This window comes from Triturus cristatus, chromosome 8 (assembly GCF_964204655.1).
Source record: "Triturus cristatus chromosome 8, aTriCri1.1, whole genome shotgun sequence".
NCBI lineage: Eukaryota > Metazoa > Chordata > Amphibia > Caudata > Salamandridae > Triturus > Triturus cristatus.
Window position 1 is genome coordinate 1,395,652,652 of NC_140591.1, and position 24,659 is coordinate 1,395,677,310.

Genomic DNA, 24,659 nt, shown 5'->3' on the forward strand with positions numbered 1-24,659 from the left:
ATAATTTAAAGAAGATCAAGTTGAAATTGGTCTTCTTAGCACTCTTCAGCTCCTACAAAGATTGAACCCAATAAATTGCATCAGTATCGATGTTCTGAGACCTGCATTTGAAAATCAAAGTACAAGTTACTAACCTTCAGATGTCCATTTATCAAGATAACTTCTGCCTACTATGAAGCAAAGGAATCGCTTGCGGAAGTGCAGGAAAGGCAAACGAAAATATGCATCCTGTCCATGGTCATCATCCAATCCCCAGGGTATAAAGCAAAGAGGACTTTCTCAGCCTGCCATTTGTTTTCAGCACCAAATACCACCGGAAGTAGCTCTTTGTGCCCTTCCCCACCTCTGCGGGATCTTTCTATTGCCTCCTTTGCAGGCAATGCCTTTTCTTTCTTGGCAAGGACAGCAGCATGATCTGCCAGAATACCCATTCGGAACAGAGGTTATTATAAGATCAGTCTGAGGGAACTGCATGGCAGTCAGGGGGACAAAAAATAATTCTGCCCCCTACCGGTCACAGATGACCAATGCAGTGGGAATTAGAAGGGCTTGGTCACAGTCACAGCAGTAGATGAAAAGGAAGACTGCTACTCTCGCTGATGGTCATAGCCTCAGCCACAACCTTGTCACCTAGAGCCACAAAACGTCTACTGGCTATTGTAATAGTTGGGATGCTACCTCTGGTGACAGGCAAGAACCCAGGAGTAGCTTCAGAATTTTCAAGACTGCTTGTGAAAATGGAAGGCAATTGACAAGTAGTCTATGAGGGAGTAACAGCCCAGGTATGTTTATGTTTTTGAGATTTTTATTGCGCACGAATACCCTAGGGTGTCTAGGCGCATGCAGGACTTCCCAATAACAAAAGACAACTGAGGGGATTACTAGTTGAATAGCCAAGTCTTCAGGAGCTTACGGAACATCATGAGGGTGGGGGAGGTTTTTATGGCCAATGGGAGGGAATTCCACAGCCTGGGAGTTGCTACCAAAAAGCGTCTGTCTCCCCATGTAGAAGTTCTGGTGCGTGGCACCGGGAGCAAATGCGTAGAGGCTGATCGTAGAGTTCTATTAGGGACATAGATTCGGAGAGCGTCCTTCAGGAACTTAGGTCCTGAGTCATGAATGGCTTTATAGGCAATGCATAGAGCCTTGAACTTTATCCGACTCTTTACTCTCAGCCAGTGCAGATGGTGTATGGCCGTGGAAGTTGGATGACGAAATGGAATGTCGAGCAGCAATCTGGCTGCCGCATTCTGTACTGATTGCAGCTTGGCTAGCACCTGCTCCTGAGCATTGAGAAAAAGGCCATTGCCATAGTCCTTTTTTGAAAAAACCAGGGTGGTAATTAAGGTTTTTCCTGCGGTTGAGGGAAGGTATGGCAACAGCTTCTTGACTTTTCTCAGCATATAGAAGGAGGATGCCGCCACAGTGTTGACACGATGCTTAAAAGACAGTTTATTATCGAACATGATGCCGAGATTCCTGACCTTGGTTACTGGAGTGGGGGGGGGGGGGGGGGACCCATATCGCTGGGCCACCAGATCGAAGACCACTCAGGAGAGAGCCTGCCAAAGGTCAGCACCTCGGTCTTATCCGAGTTCAATTTTAAACTGTTGTCCGCCATCCATGAGCTAATGGCCATCATCCCTTCTTGAAATTTAGCGGCAACTGCGGGACCATCTTTTTGAACAGACACCACCAGTTGGGTGTCGTCAGCGTAGGTGGTTAGCCGCAGCCTGTGAGCTTTTATAACCCTTGCCAGGTCCGCCACATATATATTAAATAGTGTGGGGCTTAGCGAGGATCCCTGAGGGACCCCGCAGGGGAGCGTGAAAGTGGGTGAGTAGAAATTACCCAGTTTCACCGCTTGAGTACGATTGGCCAGAAACGAAGCAATGAGATCTTTTGCGCGATGAGTTACCCCCATGGATGTGACACGGTCGACCAAGATGGAATGGTCGACCGTGTCAAAGGCGGCGGACAGATCAAGGAGCACCAAGATCGCGGCCCCCCCCGATCCATGATGGCCTTGATCTCATCGGAAGCCTTTATCAAGGCCGTTTCTGTACCATGATATTTCCTGAACCCGAACTGAGTGTCATCTAGAAGATTGTGATGGTCAAACTCGGATAATTGCAGGTTCATAACTGACTCAAATATTTTGGCCGGGAAAGGTAGGCAAGCAATCGGCCTATAGCTAGCTGAGTCAGTAGGATCTAGAGATGGTTTTTTCAATAACGGTTTGATTACTGCTTTTTTCCAAACTGCCGGATTGGAAAATGAAATTGCAAAGATCCGTTAGGGGAGGTGCTATGACCTCGGTGAGAGTATTCAATATCGCGGGGGGACATGGGTCAAAAGGGGAGCCGGACTTAATAGAGGTAACCAACCTACTGATGTGCTCAGTTGAGACCGGAAGAAAGTTGGTGAACTTGGACGTGTGAGAAAGGGAATCGGGAGCAGCGAGACGTGTAGGGAGGGAAAATGATGAGTAGATCCTGGAGACCTTAGTAGAAAAAAAACTGGCCAGAGCATTACACAAAGCTTGAGAGGGTTCCGTCGGAGGGCCTGTAGGGGGGTTGGACAGGGTGTCAACTACCTGAAACAGCATTTTGGCTGAGTTTTGAGCTGATTCAATTTGGGCCAGAAAGAAGATACTTTTGCATTTCACAATGGATTTTTTGTAAAGAGCTAGGGCATCTTTATAGGTCTGCCTATCGATAGAATTATAGTGCTTTCGCCACCGCCTTTCCAGGTTCCTGCAGTGTTGCCATGGAGCAGAAGGTGATGCTCTGTTCGAGATAAAAGATTTAACTGGGACCACATGGTTCACTGCGTCAGAAATCCATTCCTGGTATCTGCTGGACGTTACGCTAGGGTTAGGGGAGGCCTCGTACCGGGAGTCTACTAGAGTCTGGGAAAGAAGTGAGTAGTCCAAGTTTTTCCAGGCTCTAGAGCTGATGGGGATGCGGGGCAAAGGTTTAGAAAGGTTGTGGTCATTAGCCTGGATGGTAAAGATTAAAGCGGAATGATCCGACCATACCACAGGACTGACTGAAGAGAGGGAGAGCTTGGGATTGTTGGTGAACAGCCCGTCCAGCGTATGTCCAGCTTGATGTGTGGGAACATCTACCAGTTGCGATAAGCCGGCCACGTGTAGGTCTGCTGTTAATTGGGAAGTGTCTTTATCCTCAAGGTCCTCTAAATGGAAATTAAAGTCACCTAGGATGGTAAAATCCGGATGACTTATTGAGAGTTCTACAAATTCTTCCAAGGCCAGAAGGAATCGCGCGTGAGGGCCGGGGGGACGATATAACAAAATCCCTTTAAAGGCCTGATTGTGGTTAAGTGAAATAGCGAAAAAAAGTGTTTCACAATCTGGTCGACTTAGAGGGTCGGTTTTGACTCTTAGGTTAGCTTTATGAATTATGGCTAAGGCGCCTCCTCTCCCCGTAGCTCTGTCCTGTCTTACCACACAGAAACCCTCTGGGGTGGCTGAACAGAAATCCGTGCCCGAGGAGGCATCTTCCCAAGATTCAGTGATGAACAGGATATCAAGCTCCTGAGTTGTGATGAATTCCCTTATTTCCCAACAATGCCTCGGGAGAGAGCGGGCATTAATGAGTGCTACTTGGATATGGCGAGTAGGTCCTGGGCCAGTGGTGTACTTTACAGGTGAGGGACGGGGAAAAGAAAAATTGCAGCCTGGACATATGGCGGGTACAGATATTAGACAGATAGCGGGGTGCCTACGTGAGCACCGATCACTAGGGGGCCCTGAGTTAAGATCCATCAGCTGGGGAGAGTGGCCCTGGGCCCGGAGCTGGCGCAGACGGGCTCGCCTTTGGCGCGCCCGCTGCACGCGTCCGCTACGCGTACGCGTCATCGGCTCCTGATATTGCAGAGGCTGCGAGTCACGTGAGGGGGGTGTGTCAGCAAGGAGCTGAGGCCAGAGACCTGCCCTACAAAAATGATCCTAGAGGAGCATAGAACACAGCTCCGAGTACACAGATAAAAACAATGCGACGATAATTTTAAAACAGAATTACACTTCCACAGTTTTCCCCAAAGCACTACCAGTGTTTCCCAAGGACTTTGATAGAGGAACGTCCTCGTCCCCGTATCTTTGAACTACTCCAAGGTCAAGTAGTTCTTTTTCTCCAAAGAGCCTGGAGCCATCAAAGAGCATAAGGAAGTGGGTTTCTGTTGCAGTAACCCCCCCACTTTTTGCCTGATAACCGATGCACTTTTCCTTGATGTGCCCGGGGCACCTGTCAATCAGGTGCCCAGGGCCTGTGTTCCTTCCCTAAAACTGCCTAACAGCCAAAACCCAATTGGCATCTCTGGTCACATGTCAGCCCCTGGTACATGGTACCCTAGGTACCCAGGGCCTTGTGAACAGAGAAGGCCCCTAAAGGCAGCAGCACTTATTGTGCCATCCTTAGAGGCCCTCTACCCTGACACACACACACACACACACAGCGCCTTTGCAGGCTGAGTGTCTTGGTGCAGAACAAAACAAACAGTCGACATGGCACACATCCCTGTGTGCCATGCCACAACACACACTGCCCTGACATACATCAGTCACCCCTCTAGCTGGGTGCCCTATGCCAGTGGTGTGGGCACAGGTGCATGAACTCTGTGTCCCTACAGTACCCAGGTCCATTCCTGGGCACTGTAAGTGCAGTGCTGCCATTAAGAGTATATGGTGCTGTGAGGTCGTCAACACAAACTCCACAGTACCATGAGGGGAAGACTGCGAAGTTTGGTATAAAACTTCAGCACAGTAACCCCACACTGATGCCAGTGTGGGATTTACTGTAAGATGCACGACAGAGGGCAACTTAGAGATGCCCCCTGAACCTAACTTACAATCCACGTCTTGTCTGAGGGGCTGCCTAGGCTGCCACACAGCAGACATGTTGCTGGACCCCTGGGTAGAGAGCCATCTGCTCTCCTGGGCCTGCAACAATGCACATCCTGGGTGAGGTGCTACGTCTCCTCCCCCAGGATGGGCAGGTGAAGCTTCAAAGGCATTCCGTCTTTCTGAGCTTCTCCGTGCCACTTGCTGTACTCAGCAACTGGCCCCTACCGGTTCTGACCCCCACTCAGGCGGGAAGACTGGCCGGAAACCCCAAGGAAGGAAAGGGGGTGTGCCAGCCTCTGCCAACCCCACCTCTCAGGTGGGGGAGGCGACGTGAAGTACATCTCCGGGCTCTCGCCATCTGGAAGATGGGAAGCCCTGCCCAATCAGGACTAGGCTACTGCCCCGTCCCACAGGAGAGTGGCAGGATAGGGGGTGTACCCACCGCAGAGCAGGGACCCATTGGTCCCTGCCTTTTACCTACCTGTAACGCCCCTAAAACTAGTATTTAGGGGCACCCTGAACCTTCCTTCCTTAGATCCAGATTCCGAAACAGCAAAGAAGATCAAGAAGCAAGAAGACCTGCCGTGCAGCTGCTAACAAGTGTAAGACACCAACTGCTTTGGCCCCAGCCCTACCGGCCTGTCGACCCTCGAACCTGCTCCTGCTAAATCTCGGCATCTCCGGTGGCCAGCAACCTCACAAACCCCGGAGGACCCGGCTACCTTGTGTGAGAAAGTGGCTCTGTATATACTGTTCCCCAATAGGTACAGTGTGTACAGAGTCCACAGAGGTTTGGCAGAGGCTAAAGTTAGATATAACTTTACTCTCTAAAGTGGTAGCTTGGTCGAGAAGTAAGGCAGTATCAGAGGACAGTGTAAAGCATTTGTTGTACACACTCAGTCAGCAAATAGTTCCACACACTCAATAACTGAACTCTAGGCCAATGGTTTATATATAAAAAATATATGCTTGTTTTATTTTAGAACCAACAATAGGGATTAAAATATATTTTCTCAGAATGAGATGCTTTATATAAATACTTTTGCAATATGCAATTGGCTTTTGTTGAAAGTTACAAGTGGTTGCAACAGGCAACACAATTTTAAACACAGTAATGCATTGAGTTCAATGGAAGTTTCAAGTTATTTGCAATAGATTACTTTTAGGATTAATTTTGGAATTCCAGGACTAGATCCTAGATTCAGTCCTGGGTCAGTACTTAGAAACAAGTGATAAAAATCGACTTAGTTACTGTTATGATTTTTAGACAATATTTTGCCATTTTAAAAGTTGACACTTAGAAAATATTTCAAAGAAAACAGTCAATGATTCCCTATGGAAGAAAATTCAAGCTGCAGGTATAGTCTGTTCTCGTTACTTTTGTAATCCAGTACTGGGTGTCTAGACTCAGTACTTGGACCTTTATCCAAAACAGGTAAGTAATTACGTTTTCAGAAGTTATACGATTTTTAAAGAATATTTAAAGTTTGCAGAAATTGACTGAAGAAATTTCACAGAAAAACAGTCAATGATTTCCTATGGGAGAAAATTGGGTTACTGGTAAGTACAGTTGTCAGTGCTGGGCACCAAGATCCAGCACTAGGAACTCACCTAATAGCAGGCGAGTATTTTCGTTACTCGGCTGATTTTTGGTGAATATTTTAAGTTTTGAAAAGTCCACACTTAGAAGAAATTTCAGGAAAAACCAGTCAATGTTACCTTATGGAGAAAATTGAGTTATCGGTTTAAAGGCAAGTACTCGACTGGCAGGGTTAAGGTTCTGGGCATAGACTCCGGGGACTCCTAGGGTCAGGTAGGTACAGTTGGTTCACCCTCAGCGGCACAAGGGCGGCCGGGTGCAGAGAGAGTTAGGCCCTATGTGATCCTATGAGAGGTAGGGTGGCCTTGGTTGGTGGCTGCTGACTAGCAGGCCACGCGGCTGTGGGAGCTGGGCTCCTGGTCACGTGGGGAAGTAGATAGGTGTAGAGGTTGCACTGCCAGGGCCACTCGGGCAGCTGAGTGCAGGGTGCTTTTGAGCCTTCGGGCGCTCAATTGATTTCAATGGGAAATCTCCGGTTTAGAAAAAGACTGCAAACTGTGGGACGAAGATTCTTCAGGTGCCACCAGCACTTCGAAAGGTAAGTTGGGTAGTTAGAGGATAGGTAGGTACCCCGGGATTGGGCACAGGGGGCCGCGAGGCGCCGGGGTGCCTTTTGGTGTCGGGAAATCTTACCCTCTGTTGATGGTGGTTGGGGGGGGGGGCGGGACACCTGGTTCTGAGGCTGCAGGCTTCTTCAGGAGTGTCGAGGGAGGTCCTTGGGTGCGGGACTCGGGGGTCACAGTTGCCGTGGGGTCGTCCTCGTGGTCTTTGTTCAGTCCGGCACAGGCCAGGCTTTGGCGGATGCAGAGTGTGAAGGGTTCGCGGTTCCGGGCGTCTGCCAGGGATTAGAAGTAGATTTTGAGTAGAGCCTCTACTCATGGGAGTCCCAGGGGTTTAGAGTCAAAAGGTAGCCAGGTCCTCCGGGGTTTGTGAGGTTGCTGGCCACAAGAGGTGCCGGGTTGGAGTAGGAGCAGGTTCGAGGGTCGACAGGTCGGTAGGACTGGGGCCAAAGTAGTTGGTGTCTTCCTCTTCTTAGCAGCTGCAGGGCAGGTCTTCTTTCTTCTAGTTCTTCTTCAGATTTGGAATCTGGGGAAGGAAGGTTCAGGGTGCCCCTAAATACTAGATTTAGGGGCGTTACAGGTAGGTGCAGGGCAGGGACCAATGGGTCCCTGTCCTGGGGTGGGTACACCCTCCCTATCCTGCCTCTATCCTGTGGGAGGGGGGCAGTAGCCTAGTCCTGATTGGGCAGGGCTCCCCATCTTCAAGATGGCGAGAGCCAGGAGATGTGCTTCACCTTGCCTCCCCCCACCCTAGGGGTGGGGTTGGCAGGCTGGCATATCTCCTGTCCTTATTTGGGGTTTCCAGCAAAGCTTCCCGCCAGAGTGGGGGGTTGCAGTGGCCTGGGGAAACTCACAGAGGCGGCATGCCTTCGGTACAGGGCCCCTAAGAGTGGCACAATGAGTGCTGCAGCCCTTAGAGGCCTTCCCTGGTCACAAGTCCCTGGGTACCTTGGGTACCATTTACCAGGGGCGGACATGTGGCCAGGGTTTGCCAAATTGGGTTTAGGCTGTTAGGCAGTTTTTAGGCAAGGGACACAGGCCCAGGGCACAACAAGGAAAAGTGCATCAGCTATCAGGCAAAAAATGGGGTTACTGCAGCAGAAACCCACTTTCTTACACCTTGTGACTAAGCATCTGGGACTCTCACGAGCTCAAAGCAAGTAACTGACCCCTGGCATCAGCCTGGAACCGCGAACCCTGCACACTCTGCACCCGCCAACCCTGGCCTGTGCTGGAGCGGACAAAGACCCCGAGGACGTCCCCCCCCGGCGACTGGGACCCTGAATCCAGCACCCAAGGACCCACCTCGACGCTCCCGACGACGCCTGCAGCCTCAGAACTAGGGATCCCCCCCAACCGCGATCAACAGAGGGTACGATTTCCCGACACCAAAAGGCACCCCTGCACCCAGTGTCCTGCGGGCCCCTTGTGCCCAACTCCTGGGTACCTACCTATCCTCCAACTACCCAACTTACCTCTCGAAGTGGTGGTCGCACCTGAAAAATCTTCGTCCCCAAGCTTGCAGCCTTTGTTCGTTCTTGAGCTTCTCCATTGCAATCCATTTAGTGCCCGACTGTTCAAAAGCACCCTGCACCCAGCCGCCCGAGTGGCCCTGGCAGTGCAACTTCTACTCTAACCTACTCCCCATTTGCCCTGAGCAAGTGACCAGGAGCCCAGCTCCCACAGCTGCGTGGCCTGCTAGCCAGCAGCCACCAACCACGGTGCACCCGGCTGCCCCAGTGCCTCTGAGGGTGTAACAACTGTGCTTACCTGACCCTGGGAGACCCCGGAGTCTATGCCCAGAACCTTAACTTTGCCAGTCGAGTACTTACCCAAAAGCCAATAACTCACTTTTCTTCCATAGGGTAACACTGACTAAACTTTAAAATATTCACCTAAAATCAACAGAGTAACGAAATACTCACCTGCTATTAGGAGAGATCCCAGCGCTGGATCTTGGTGCCCAGCACTGACCCTGAAAAGTAATTACAACCATACTTAACGCTAACTCAATTTTCTTCCATAGGAAACCATTGACTGTTTTTCTGTGAAATGTCTTCTAAGTGTCGATTTTTGCAAACTAAAAATATTCTTTGAAAATCGTACCAACTGTGAAAACATAATTACTTACCTGTTTTAGATAGATGTCCCAGGACTGAGCCTAGTAGCTAAGCGCTGGATTACAAAAGTAACGAGAACATACTTTACCTGCAACTTGAATTTCCTTCCATAGGATAACATTGCCTGGTTTTTGCTGAAAAAGTTTGTCGATTTTGCAAACATACAAATATTCGTTAAAAATCGCCTGTATAACCTAAATGCATTTTCTCAACTACTTACAGGTGGTACACTAGTGCTGGATCCAGGATCCAACACTGAGCCAGAAAAAGTAACAATAACCCCACTTACCTGCTAAGTGAATTTCCTCCCAAAGAATAACATTGGTGATTTTATTAGAAAAAGTTTCTAAGTGTCAGCTTTTAAAATACCAAAATATTGCTTAAAAATCACAACAGTAACTAAAACGTACTTACTCACTTGTTTCAAGGAACTGTCCCAGGACTGAATCTAGGATTCAGCCCTGGAGTTAGAAAAGTAATCCTAAAAGTAATCAATTGCATTTACTTAGAATTTCCCATTGAGCTCAATGTATAATTGTGTTTGAATTGTGTTGCCAATTACAACAAACTAACTTTTGAATTCAAAAGACTATTGCTCATTGAAAAGTATTTAACTAAAGTATCTCATTCTGAGAAGGAATATGCTACTTACCAGTATGCATCTGTTCTTGGCATGTAGAGCTGCAGAGTCACACACTGAGGATAAGATCGCCATCTGGTGTTGGGCTCGGATGATTGCAGGTTGTTGTTGTCTTCGGAGAAGCCTTTGGTCACGAGGTTGGTGACTCCTCCCCTGGACAACAGTGCGCATGGGCATCCACTCCATCGGCAGATTGTTTTTCGCCATGTTGGGAAAAGATGGAGTATATAGAAAAGAAAGAAAGGATGTCCATGTGTAATGTCTAAGTAAGACGGATGCTGGAACAGATACAGGTCCCGGGGAGGCGGGCGGGCGTGTGTGACTCTGCAGCTCTACATGCCAAGAACAGATGCATACTGGTAAGTAGCATATTCCGTTCGAGGCATATGAGCTGCAGATCACACACTGAGGATAGATTATATAGCAGTGCTCCCCTTAGCGGTGGTCGCCTGTATCCGTTGCAGCAGTTTGAAATAAAGTTTTTAGGACAGCCTGGCCCACGGAGGCCTGTTGTTTGGCCTGTACGTCAACACAATAGTGTTTAGTGAAGGTATGCGTGGTAGACCATGTGGCTGCCTTGCAAATGTCTTCTAAGGGAATATTGCCTAAGAAGGCCATAGAAGCCCCTATTTTACGCGTGGAGTGCGCCCTAGGGGGAACTGTGAGTGTACGTTTAGCCTTGAGGTAGCATATTTGGATGCATTTAACTATCCACCTGGCTATTCCTGATTTGGAGATCGGGTTGCCTTTGTGTGGTGGCGCGAAAGCAACAAAGAGTTGTTTTGTCTTTCGAAAAGGTTTTGTTCTGTCGATGTAATAAAGCAAAGCTCTTTTAACATCTAAGGTATGTAGGGCCCTTTCAGCTACCGAGTCTGGATTTGGGAAAAAGACCGGTAGTTCTACTGATTGGTTAAGGTGGAAAGGGGAAATCACTTTTGGAAGAAATTTAGGGTTTGTCCTAAGAACCACTTTGTTACGGTGTAGTTGTAAGAAAGGTTCTTCAAGTGTAAGGGCTTGTATTTCACTTACTCTGCGCAGGGAAGTGATTGAGATAAGGAAGGCTACCTTCCATGTTAGGAATTGCAATTCACATTTGTGCATAGGTTCAAATGGGGGGCCCATGAGTCTTGTTAGAACCACATTGAGATTCCACACTGGGGCAGGTGGCAATCTTGGGGGAAGAATCCTTTTGAGACCTTCCATAAACGCTTTGATGGCTGGTACCTTAAAAAGGGACAGGTGTTGCCTATTTTGCAAGTAGGCTGCCAAGGCTGCTAGGTGTAATCGTATAGAGGAATACGCTAGGTTGCATCTTTGCAAGTGTAGTAAATAGCAAATGATGTTTTGGATGGAAGCATCCAATGGGTGTATGTCATTATTAGCGCAGTAGATGGCAAATCGTTTCCATTTAGCGGCATAACACGCTCTAGTAGTAGGTCGTCTGGCTTCTTTTATGATATTCATACAGTCTGGAGGGAGATTGAGGTAACCGAACTCTAGGACCTCAGGAGCCAGATCGCTAGGTTCAGTGTTTGAGGATCTGGGTGTCTGATTTCTCCATGGTTCTGGGTTAATAGATCCGGGGAGAGGCGTAGCTTTTGATGTGGAACTAAAGATAGTTCCAGAAGTGTGGTGAACCACGGTTGACGTGCCCAAGTGGGAGCCACTAGTATTAGTGTTAGTGACTGTTGTTTCAGTTTGCGTACCACAAATGGAACTAGTGGGAGAGGCGGAAAGGCGTACGCAAATCTGCCTGACCAGTTCATCCATAGGGCATTGCCCTTCGACTGTGGGTGTGGAAACCTGGCGGCGAAGGTTGGGCATTTTGTGTTTTCGGCGGTGGCGAACAGGTCTATGTCTGGTTGTCCCCACTTTTGGAAGAAGGGGAGTAGAACTTTGGGGTGTAGTTCCCATTCGTGGATCTGTTGTGTGTGGCGACTTAGGAGGTCGGCCACTTGATTGTGGATCCCTGGGAGATGTTCTGCTAACAGGTAGATGTTTTGGGGAATTGCCCATCTCCAGATTTGCTGTGCCAGTTGGGACAGTTGGAGAGAGTGTGTCCCTCCCTGTTTCTGTATATAATACATTGTCGTCATGTTGTCTGTGCGTATGAGGACAGTTTTGTTCTTTAGGTGAATTTGAAAGGATTTTAGTGCTAGGAACACTGCTAAGAGTTCCAGGTGGTTGATGTGGAGCAGTTTTTGTTGGCTGGTCCATCTGCCCTGAGTGGTATGGTGGAGGAGGTGGGCTCCCCACCCCGTGAGAGATGCGTCTGTAGTTAGCACAACTTGTGGAAGAGGCTCTAAGAACGGTCTCCCTTTGGACAGGTTGATGGTGTTCCACCATTTCAGTGATCGAAGTGAGCGACTGTCCACCAACACCAGATCGGTAAGTTGTCCGTGAGCTTGGTTCCACTGTTGTGCTAAGCATTCTTGTAAGGGACGCATTTGAAGTCGTGCGTGTGGGACTATGGAGATGCACGACGCCATCATGCCTAGGAGCTGCATGAACACTCTTGCTGGAAGAGATGGATGAGTTTGAAATTGAGAGATGAGATTTTGTATACTGGCTATCCTGGCTGTGCTGGGATAGGCAATGGCTTTGGATGTATCTATGGTTGCTCCTAGATACTGATGTAAGTGGGAAGGTTGTAGGTGGGATTTGGGGTAGTTGATAGTGAATCCCAAATCGTGGAGAGTTTGAATCGTGCGATGAGTGTGGAGAACGCATTTTTGGTATGTATTGGCTTTTATGAGCCAATCGTCCAGATAGGGGAAGACATGGATCTGTTGTCTTCTGAGATGCGCTGCCACGACTGCTAGGCACTTGGTGAACACTCTGGGTGCTGTTGTTACTCCGAATGGGAGAACTGTAAATTGATAGTGTTGCCCATCTACCACAAATCGTAGATATTTTCTGTGAGCGGGATGCATAGGGATGTGAAAGTATGCGTCCTTGAGGTCCAATGTGGCGAGGAAGTCTCCCTGTTGTAAAAGTGGGAGGACTTGTTGGAGAGTGGTCATGTGAAAATGATCCGAATGTATATACTGGTTTAGTAGTCTGAGATCCAGTATGGGCCTTAGTGTTTTGTCCTTTTTGGGAATGAGGAAGTATAGAGAATATACCCCTTTTCCCTGATGTTGAAGGGGAACTGGTTCTATCGCATGTTTTTGTAACAGGGATTGAACTTCTTGTTTGAGGAGAGAGAGATGATGCGAGGACATTGGACGTTGTTTGGGCGGTATGTTTGGGGGGGATTGTATGAGTTCGAGGCAGTAGCCAGACTGGATAATTTGTCTTACCCACCTGTCTGTGGTGATGGAAGTCCAGACAGGCAGGAATTGTTGGAGTCGTCCCCCGACCGGAGTGGAATGGTCTGGGGGGAGTGGTGGCAAGTCACTGTTTGGTGGCTGGTGAGGTGCGGGTGTTGTTGTTATTGCCCCGTCCTCGACCTTTGTTATTGTTTCCCCTATAACCTCCCCGGAAGTAACCTCTGTTGGGGGATGTTTGTCCAGAATTTTTAAAGGTGGACGTGGTCTCAGTTGATGTGTTTTTGGAGCCTCCTCTATAAAAGGAGCGACGAAAGGAACCCCGGTTCTGTTGAGACTGCAGTGCTCCCATAGACTTGGCAGTTTCATTATCCTTTTTCATTTTTTCTAATGCAGTATCCACTGCAGGGCCAAATAGCTGCTCTTGGTTGAAAGGTTGAGCAAGAATTGCGGTTTGAACCTCCGGTTTAAAACCGGAAATACGGAGCCAGGCATGTCGTCTGAGTAAGACGCCAGTATTGACCGCTCTAGAAGCAGTGTCTGCTGCATCTAAGGCGCATTTAATGGAGGCATTAGATATTAATTTGCCTTCTTGGATGAGGTCAGAGGCCTGGGACTTAAAAGGTTCAGGCAGATGCTGCATAAGGTCCTCAAGTTGGTCATAATGCGCTCTATCATACCTGGCTAACAGGGCCTGGGTATTCGCAATACGCCAATGGTTAGCCGCCTGCGCGGCGACCCGTTTGCCCGAGGCTTCTAAAAGCTTAGACTCCTTGTCTGGGGGAGGCGTTTCTCCAGTTGTCTGAGAGTTAGCGCGCTTCCTGGCATTTGATACGACTAGGGAGTCTAAAGGGAGCTGGGCCTTAATGTATGCAGGGTCTTGCGGGGCTGGTCGGTACTTTTTTTCGATGCGTGGGTTGAGCACCCTAGCTCGAACAGGGTCCTTAAAGACTTCAGTAGCATGCTTTATAACCCCTTTGATCATGGGCAGTATGTGGACAGTCTTTTGTGACTGCTCAAAGGTATCAAGGAGGAAGTCCTCTTCAATGGCGTCTGTGTGCATTGTAACGCCGTGGAATGTTGCTGCCCTATTTATAAGTTGGCCGTACCCTAGGTGGTCATCAGGAGGGGAGGGCTTGGAAGGGTAGGTAGTGGGGTCAGGCATGTCAGGTATAGGATAAGACCAGTCATCCATGGGTGCTGGGTCTGGGAACGTAAAAGGGTCGTTTGGATCAGCAGGATCATCAAATAAATCAGGGTCCGCCCCTCCCCCTAAGTCATCATTATCATCCTGTGGAGGAGGTGAATGATAGGGAGATGGTAAAGGTAAAGGTAAAGGTAAAGGAGAAGCAGGAGGAGGAGGGGGGGACGGGTTAGGAGGTAAAACAGGAGAGGAAGGACGAAGTGGTGAAGTAGCACAGTCCTTTTTCCGTATGGGAGCTGGGGGAGGTGTAGTGTCCAGCTTCCGCTTTTTATATGGGATGGCAGTCACATGTCCCGTTTTAGGATTGATGTAGATCCGCTTCTGAGTAGGATCTGGTCGAAAAAGATCATCTGGCTCCGAAGGTGGTGTCTGTGACGTCCGCTTCGGGTCTTTATGAGCTTGTTTCGGCGGGGACGCAGTTTTCGGCTCCGATGATTTTTTCGGGTCCGATGGATTTTTCGGTGCCGACTGATTTTTCGGTGCCGACTGATTTTTCGGTGCCGACTGATTTTTCGGTGCCGACTGATTTTTCGGTGCCGACTGATTTTTCGGTGCCGACTGATTTTTCGGTGCCGACTGATTTTTCGGTGCCGACTGATTTTTCGGTGCCGACTGATTTTTCGGTGCCGACTGATTTTTCGGTGCCGACTGATTTTTCGGTGCCGACTGATTTTTCGGTGCCGACTGATTTTTCGGTGCCGACTGATTTTTCGGTGCCGACTGATTTTTCGGTGCCGACTGATTTTTCGGTGCCGACTGATTTTTCGGTGCCGACTGATTTTTCGGTGCCGACTGATTTTTCGGTGCCGACTGATTTTTCGGTGCCGACTGATTTTTCGGTGCCGACTGATTTTTCGGTGCCGACTGATTTTTCGGTGCCGACTGATTTTTCGGTGCCGACTGATTTTTCGGTGCCGACTGATTTTTCGGTGCCGACTGATTTTTCGGTGCCGACTGATTTTTCGGTGCCGACTGATTTTTCGGTGCCGACTGATTTTTCGGTGCCGACTGATTTTTCGGTGCCGACTGATTTTTCGGTGCCGACTGATTTTTCGGTGCCGACTGATTTTTCGGTGCCGACTGATTTTTCGGTGCCGACTGATTTTTCGGTGCCGACTGATTTTTCGGTGCCGACTGATTTTTCGGTGCCGACTGATTTTTCGGTGCCGACTGATTTTTCGGTGCCGACTGATTTTTCGGTGCCGACTGATTTTTCGGTGCCGACTGATTTTTCGGTGCCGACTGATTTTTCGGTGCCGACTGATTTTTCGGTGCCGACTGATTTTTCGGTGCCGACTGATTTTTCGGTGCCGACTGATTTTTCGGTGCCGACTGATTTTTCGGTGCCGACTGATTTTTCGGTGCCGACTGATTTTTCGGTGCCGACTGATTTTTCGGTGCCGACTGATTTTTCGGTGCCGACTGATTTTTCGGTGCCGACTGATTTTTCGGTGCCGACTGATTTTTCGGTGCCGACTGATTTTTCGGTGCCGACTGAGGTTTCGGTGCCGATTGAGGTTTCGGTGCCGAATGAGTTTTCGGTGCCGATGGACTTTTAGGCATCGATGTTGAAGAACGTTTCGGTGCCGGTGGAGACTTCGGTGCCGAGGAACGTTTCTGTGCCGAAGGAGATTTCGGTCTTGGAGCCTGTTTCGGTGCCAACAATGAGTGTTTGGGTGCCGAGGGTGTTAAAGGCACAATTAGGTGAGGTTTGCTCGAGCCCGAGCCACCCGCAGGCTTAGATGTCTTCGGAGCCGGGCCCGAGGGCGGGGCTTCTGAAGAGGATTTCCGGTCGCGACTGGGCCCAACTGGCGGAGTCTTGACCACTGCTTTTTTGGATGGGGCAGGGGCAGGGGGGGTGGTACTCACACGCTGCCCTGGAGTGATGAGGTCATCGGAATCGTCGGCTTCGGACACGATCTCGAGATCTTCGGTGTCGTCTTCGGGAACATCTTGAGCAAAGATGTCCTCCGGTTCTGGAGCTGGTTTGGCCATAATATGGCGTCGAGCTCTTCGGTCCCGGAGGGTCTTCTTCGAACGGAAAGCGGAACAAGCTGGACAGGTGGACTCGTTGTGTTCCGGCGACAGGCAGAGGTTGCAAACCTCGTGGTGGTCACTGTGGGGGAACTTCGCTCCACACTGGGGGCATTTTTTGAAGGGTGTCCTGTCCATCAGCCGCTTCCGGAACCGGTCCGAGTTGATGTCGACGTCGATGGAATACAAATCAAAGAGTTAAATCGATTGCTGGAAGTTTTCTGCTGGAGCGGAAAAAAGTTCATCCGAACCCAATGGCGGAAAAAAACAATCTGCCGATGGAGTGGATGCCCATGCGCACTGTTGTCCAGGGGAGGAGTCACCAACCTCGTGACCAAAGGCTTCTCCGAAGACAACAACAACCTGCAATCATCCGAGCCCAACACCAGATGGCGATCTTATCCTCAGTGTGTGATCTGCAGCTCATATGCCTCGAACAGTATATTTTGTTACCTATTGTTGGTTCTAAAATAAACCAACCATATATTTTTATATACAAACCACTGGCCTAGAGTTCAGTTCTTGGGTGTGAGACCATTTGCTGACTGAGTGTGTACAACAAATGCTTTACACTGTCCTCTGATACTGCCTTATTGCTCGACCAAGCTACCACTTTAGAGAGTAAGGTTATATCTAACTTTAGCCCCTGCCAAACCTCTGGGGACTGTGGACTCTGTACACCCTGTACCTATTTGGGAACAATATATACAGAGCCACTTTCCTACAAAGGACACTTGCACTTCAGGAGAAACCTGTGCTGCTCATCAAGGACGTGAACAATGTCAATGCCCACAAAACAGAAACAGTCTGTTGTCCAGAGCAGGCTACAAAAACTACTTGGTCGCTTCCTGTTCACCATGAATAATCAGACTGAAAAATGTTCAAAATTCTCCAGGTAGAACGGGCAAGATCTCATTTGCTGCATCCCTGAGTTTGTGCGTGTACCGCCCCAGAGGGTAAAAACCATTGAGGGTCCTCAAACCAAAATGGCAGAAGAGAAGGCTTGTTTTCCCAACGCATCGATACATTTCAATTTCCATGCCACTGGAGTCATGAGGAAAGGATATGCATCACTTTACTCGCAGAAGCCTAAACAACTAGGCATTCCTGCACTGGGACCTGCATTAGAAAGGCGAGGTTCCCCAGTGCAAGCCTATACCACCTGGCAATAAGGCTGAACACTGGTGGTGCCGAGAAAGGCTTCGACCATGCAGCCATCAAAGTTTTTACCAGAGCCTCATTGAAGGAGAACAATGGTTCTAATGGTGAAGAGCATAGCTTCAAAATCTATGTGAGCAAATTTGCCTTGGTCTCCACCGCAGCCAATTGCAATTCTTAAGCTTCCACGAACTCCCACCGTGAAGGAAACACTATCCTCAGAAGGGAGGAACAACAGAGAGGCCAATTCAGTCTCGAGAGAAGTGTCAAGTGCACTAGCATTTTGATTATTTAAAAACATACCAGCTTAACTTAATGCTATCACATGATAAAAATCTGTGTGACACCCGATTGAAGTTTAGTAATTACAAAATTCTTCCTAAGTGGCTCTGATCCCCACGGAGACTCGAAGTAGCAGGCCGGTCAAATAATATGAAATGTTAGATGTCCTTTCCCATGATTGTTAATGTACATATTGTGCGAATGGCCGGTGCTTCAGTGATACTGGCAGGAAGTATGGCACAAATACAGTATCTTAAGTGATAGCCAATCGGCTACATATTAGGGCAGCATTCTGGTATGATGCTTCAGACTACCCCAAAATCATGCCTCGAAGACACAGATGGTTCGTGACGGCTCTTGCAACAACCAAAATCTGCACTTTATGCTGTAGGAATCACACAAATGCCTGATGACCAAGACCTAGTTACACAAATGTATCGTTTGGCATTGTAAAGCAGATTATCTACTGGCACAACAAGAGTGACAAGTTTGCGGAGGTTTAGGGAGATTTTTTGACTAATTGAGATACTAGGTGACACGCTTTGGTGGGGTCTGCATGAGCCACATATGAACAGGAAGCAGGGGTGAGTGCACTCTGGTGTCCTGACCAAGAGGTACTGAGTGTATTAGATACTGATTTATTCTCTTGCTGTTCTTTATACTCACCCTCCCATTGTGCATTTTTCTTCTCCTTTTCGTATTGTTCCGACATTAGTTGTAAAAGGTTACTTGCTTCTATTCCATGGCTGTGAAACCTTTCTATTTCAGGCATTTGTAGCAACTTGAAAATCAGTACATACCTTAGTAGACATTATTGCCATGATATGCATACTCAATCAAAAGATGAGCATTATCCTTCATAACTAACTTAATCCTTCTGTGCCACAAATGTCAGTTGCATTAGGACAACCATGATAACCAGCATCGGCAAGAACCCGTGAGGCAAGTGCAAATGTCACCTCACCTTTTAACCTACACCAATATTATTCTACAGTTCTTTGCTACCACACAAATACATATCCATTCCCATGTTACTTACTGGTAATGCTTCACCTTGCCAAACAACATTCCTTTAAAGCTAAAACTACTGGCATTGCCTATGCTTGTTAAAAAAAAAACAAAAGGAAAGGAAAACAAAAGGAAACGGATAGGCACTGTAATTTGATTAAGTGCTGTCTGTCAAAATCCTTGATTGGGAGAGGAACCTATAGCGTCTCCACCGCACTGACTCCGCTATGTGAAACAAGGAGGTGGACAGGCTGTTTATGACTGGGAGTAATGCTTGGAGAGCCTGGAGTTCGGCTGGTATGTTCACCTACAAAAACAGCTAATCTCTAAACCATAAGGAGGCAGACAAGTTACTTAGCCCATGACAAAGTATGAAGTTACCTTTCTGGTGACTCGGTTACAATTACTTAATAGGCGTGTTTCTCAACAACTTGAGGGCAGCTAAAGCAGTAACAAAGAAAAACTTTTCCAACAGCACTTTTAACAGAACTGACATAGAAGTACAAGATTTATAAGTGTTAGTTGCAACAAAGCAATCAAGTGCTTTTGCAATACATCTGTACAAGACAGATGTATCCTGGGGAACACAGATGTGGGTCAAATCGAGGTGGCTACTTGAATGTGTAAGCCCAGACCACCTCACCCCACCTCCCCGCAAGGATATTGCAGCATGGATTAAGACATTTTGAGGCACAAACAATTAAGTTTTCTGGAACAATGTTTTTTTTGTTGCAGCAATTTTACAGCACCTTATGTTAGAAACATCCAATAGTTACATAAACGTTTTATATTTTGATGGATGCTGAATTATATCCATACAGTGCAGCTAGTCTCATTTAATTTTTTTTTTTAAAACAGCTGTGGGCTACATTTTAGAATGATGGACTGGGGAGATGCTAGTGCTACAATTGTCCCTCACCAACACACACTTCTAATGACGAGCTTTTGAAAACAAAACATAAGCAATAAGCCTTCTATCCTGGGTGCCTAACATCTGAAAGAAAATTATTTGTGTGCAATTGTGTAATAAGGAAAGCTAAAGGCTGTTTAGGAGCCAGCATAGGCCTTTATTTGGTGAAGACATTTGAGGCTTAATGGTGACAAAGGTTTATTCTTTTTGAGACTTAATGCAAGAGTGTTACCAGCTGGGTTCTAGAGAAGACCTTGTAATGGATACATACACAAGGTGTGTACGAAGTCTAGCCTTACCGCGTATTACTAAACTATATATTTTGGGAGAACGTGTTTAATCTTTAACACTAAGGGCCCGATTTAGATATTGGCGGATGGGTTACTCAGTCACATAATATTCTACGGAATTTCGATTTTGGCGCCCAGACAGCCATCCCACGTTGTGACTGAGTAACCTGTCTACCAATATCCAAATCAGGCCCTAAATCTTCTGTAGCAGCCTATTGTATACTGTACGTAATACAATTCTAAATAATAATTTGCATATTCACAGTGTTTTCGGTCACAGACTGGATATAGATCTACCTATACATAGATCTATCTGAAGATACAGATGTATAAATAAAGACACATCTGCATTGATTGCATTAATCAAAAGCTACATGGAGGCGAAGAACCAATAAAATGGATAAAGCTTATTTTTGTTTATTACCCACTTATTTTACTCTGCTCCTACACTCACTGACCCCCATGGCACTCAGGATCACAGTTTAGATACAATTTGTTTTACATACGTCAAGCACTTTAATCTGAAAAGTCACTGGAAATAACCATATTATTGTGTTTAATGAAAAGGTGGTTTCTTTATTATCCCCACTCCGTGAGGCAATGTTTTATTGCCCATATGTCTAAACAAGTACAACACAATGTGCTACAGGTAGAAAGCTGTGCTCCTCTTTAGGACGCTCTCAAATTAAAATTAACAAAAAAACATACAGAGGCATATCAAGCATTCTTTCTCCCCACTCCATGAGGCAAATCCCAAAATAGTGAGACAGAAGAGAACCGTATTAAAATGCTAACATCTCAGCGCTTGTCGTGGGCTAGGTAAGTAAAAAAATGAGAGGCTTATCTGCTGTCTTTAGGGCCAGGTGATAACCGTGATGTATGCAGAGCTAATGAGGAGCCTCAATTTAAACAAAGCAACATAGTTATTATGTTAAATATTGCAGGCCCCAAAATTGAAAATGCAGGCATGGTGCTAATCAGCTGATTTTATGATAAATTTGCTATCTTCAAAAATCGCATAAAACTGGGAGGGGGTCTGGTGAGGAAAAAAGGCAATTACTACGTTTTGGGGAAAATAGCTGGAGGACTGAAAAACGTACTTTTACCTGGTTCGCCAAACATTGAAGGGAGGGTCAAAAACAAGCACTGGCTAGGTCAAGAGATTCAAATTTTGACTTTGTCAATGCAGCTTTGATTTTTTGCTGATGTAGACCAGGACTGGCAAACAGAAAGAAAAAGAAAAACAGACGAGACATGCACATGTACACATTATGACACTATGGTGGCCCAACCGCATCCGGCAAAGATATAGTACGAGCCGCTACGGGGCAAAACGTTTTCCGCTCCAGTTGGAAGGCAGGAACACATTGATAAGATAAGGAATCTCCAGAAAGAGGTATCCATCATAGCAGAAAAATACATGCAACCACTTACCATGGTTTAATACAAACTATTTAACTTTGTTGCAATGAAAGGGCAGATTGGCATGGGGTTTGACAAAGTTTTGGAGAATTGCAAGCCCAACAAAACAATCTGAAATCAAACTGCTTAAGAACGTTCAATTTTAAGACAATAATTAGAAGCATAAATCTGCCCATTATAAAAAGGAACAATGTAAGGGAAGATAACACTACTTTGCAGTTAAGACTTGCAGCAATAAAAACACCTTTATTACCTGGGCGGAGAACATTCAATTCAGACACTGCTGTAGAAAAGGCCCCGGACTTGGGTTTCTCTTCTTCTTTGTCACTCTCCACCTCCATCTCCTCTTCTCCCAGCTCAATATTTTCAGTACCATCTTCAAGCTTCAGTTCCCTTGTCGGTCCCAACTTGTCAGATGGCATTTCAGTCACTGGAAAAATATACAAAATGTAAAAATTGTAATCTACTCTAGATTTCAAAATGATCTAAAGCAGCATCATTTTGTATGAAATACAATGCATTACTTATGCTCCCAATCAATTATGCAGTGGAGTTTTGGGCGATTGGTGGAAAGGCAAAGTGTCAAGTGACGGCCTTGCTTGCACCTTTCCCCTCTCTGTGAGCAGGAGGCATGGCTTGGCCCTTTGAGGGGCAGACTACCTCATTTTTAAGTGGCAAGAAAGGAAAAGGGAGCTCAAAGACTTCGCCCCCAACCAAGGGAGTTTCTCAGTAATGCCTTGGATAAGTGTGAAGAGAGTGTGCCTTGCATCAGGTCTCAGAACCTTTACATGAAAAGCGTGTGGCACGAGGGGCGTGGCCACGACTGCAATCGAATCAGACGTGTTCGAGTAGGGCTCTGCGGGAGGCTCCCCCTAAGCGGACCACTACCTCCTACTATAGCTGCGAAACGGGACGCATATTAAAAGATAAACATACCAGATGCCATCCAGATCCAGCGATGTCGATCAGGCTCCCCGGGCTCCGTTATACAGCGTCCGACCGAAACTGCCGCTCACCACAAGGCACCGGTGAGGGCGGCTCCAGCTACGCGAACCCGGGGTCTGGCTCCACCCATAAGGTCGCGCGAAATGGCGCAGCTGTGAGGGACGTGCCGCCAAGAATCTGGACCGCGACCTCTGTCCGGGCTGCCGTCGACGTGTGGGATGTTGATCTAGCGGCGTTGCCTGCTCACTTCTGACTGCGTGGGCAGTGCTCGCTTGCTACCCGCCGGGTCGCGGGAGGAGAGCAGTGTGCGGCGGCAGTGCCCGGACCCACGTGAAGACTTCCGCTGTGACCGTGGAGCTGCCGTGAGTGCCCTCGGCCCCCCGACGCGGCGCTGCAGGTACTTGTCCCCCTGCTGTGTGGTTCCGTGTCGCGAGTAGGGGCTGGGGCCCCGGCGGCGCTGCCTGCAGGCTCCGGAGCTCTGACGCTGTTCGGCCCAGCGGCAACCAGCTGTGATGATTGAGGAGGCACGAACTGGATCGTCCCTGTCGGGCCTGACTGGGCTGCTGCTGCAGGTGCGGTGTAGATGGGAAGAGTGACCCCCCCCCCCATCCGGAAGGGCTGAAAGCGGGGGATACTTGCACTGACCAGGGTGCTGCTATGGCGATTGTGCCCCCTGAGGACCGCGACTGGCTGCTTCAGGCCATTTCCCATTCCTCCTGAGAGACGGAGGGGTATTGCGACGGTGGCCCCAGCGGAGCTGTTGTTGGACTGCGTGGTTGAGGGGTGTCTGCGACCTCCTCGTCATTCGCTGCAGAGGAGGTGGTGAGATATTGCGAGGTGGCGCTGATCGGGCCTCTACGGCAGCCACTCCCTCTGTGGTGTAACCCCACGACAAGGGTTCCCTCCTTTTGAGAAGCCGCCCACTACACACTACTGCCCGGCACCAACATTAATGGACATCATTTGCGACAGTGGGCGGCGCTGCTAGGTGTGCCGCCATACTGAGTTCCAGCTACGCTTGCCCGGAGGGGGGCACCCTGCTTTCGCCCCCCTGGGAAGCCACGTTATATTGTCACAGAGCCTTGCAGTATTGCTGCGTCTGCTGCAGGAGGTTTGCGGGGCCGACACCCCATCGGAGACACCAGTGGCTGGGAAATGAGGCGCGATTTTGGGGTCAAGTCTATCGTCATCTGAAGCAACAGTAACTATATGCCATTATTATCACGACTTGCCGTGCAGCAGATACAAATTTGGCGCTGTCTGGTCGGGCCACGACTGATGGGCCCCATATGCTTTGCCTGAGTCTGCTGCGATCCACCAGCAGATGCCGCGCTGACCCTAGCTTGGCCTGATTGATTGCGGCTACGCACGCTGATACAACTTTACCTATTGTGAGCTGGACAACTGCGCGCCACGGTTGGCGACTGGACCGTTGGGAAGGCATATGTAATAATAGGCCAGAGCCTATCCCCTTTGCCGGGAGCTGTCGAGTGCCAGCTACCTACGAACTGCTGGTGCTGAAGGAGGACCTGCAGGGGCATTTGCGCTGTGACGGCGCGGCGCTGAGTTCTCCCTGGACACAGAGGCAGCGTAAACGAACAGACTCTGCACCCGATGTCGGGCGGCACCCGAGCACGGACCGGGCGGAGTGCAAACTATACCACCGCCATCCAAGCTCAAGTCGGACAAAATGGCGAAGCAGGGATCGGCGGATCAAACCGCAAGCAAGCTGGACGCGGTACTTGCTGCAATGGAACGCCTGGAGGAAACCATAAATCAAACCCGCACCTCCCTGGAGTCTAAAATAGACGGGGTGGCCATCGACCTCACTCACTTGCGCGCAGACCACCGGAAGCTGACGGACCGTACGACCACACTGGAATCTACGATTGCTGACCTCAAACCGCAGGTAACACAAACAGATAAGCATGTACAGGACTTGCTGAATCGTGTGGAGTTCCTGGAAGGCAGAGCCGAAGATGCCGAAGGGAGGGCACGACGCAACAATGTCCGTATAGTAGGTGTGCCGGAAAATTGGGAAGGGAAAGAGCCTGCCCTGCATATGGAGACTTGGCTTAGGGACCTACTGCCAGTAGGGTCCCTCTCACTACACTGTCATCAAGCGTGCTCAGAGTCCCAGCGAGACCTCCACCCACGGGGTCGAACCCGCGGCCATTGCTTCTTTGGATCCTGAACTATCGGGATCATGACTCTATACTGCAGGAAACCAGAAAACTCCAAGATGTCCACATTGACAACCACAAAATAATGTTCTTTCCGGACTACACCATCCGAGTACAGCGTCAGTGATTATCATTCATGGCAGTGAAGAAGCGCCTGTGGCAGAATG

The 24,659-nt window shown here is 48.4% G+C and overlaps 1 protein-coding gene across 2 annotated transcripts in view; it reads right to left on the reverse strand.

The window, feature by feature from the left end:
* PAXBP1 (PAX3 and PAX7 binding protein 1) overlaps nt 1-24,659 on the reverse strand; it is a 267,714-nt gene that overhangs the window by 188,755 nt on the left and 54,300 nt on the right. For both annotated transcript variants that reach the window (XM_085623123.1, XM_085623122.1), the window contains exon 3: nt 21,618-21,794. In XM_085623123.1, coding sequence (XP_085479249.1) covers nt 21,618-21,794 — 177 coding nt within the window. The remainder of the gene's footprint in view (nt 1-21,617; nt 21,795-24,659) is intronic.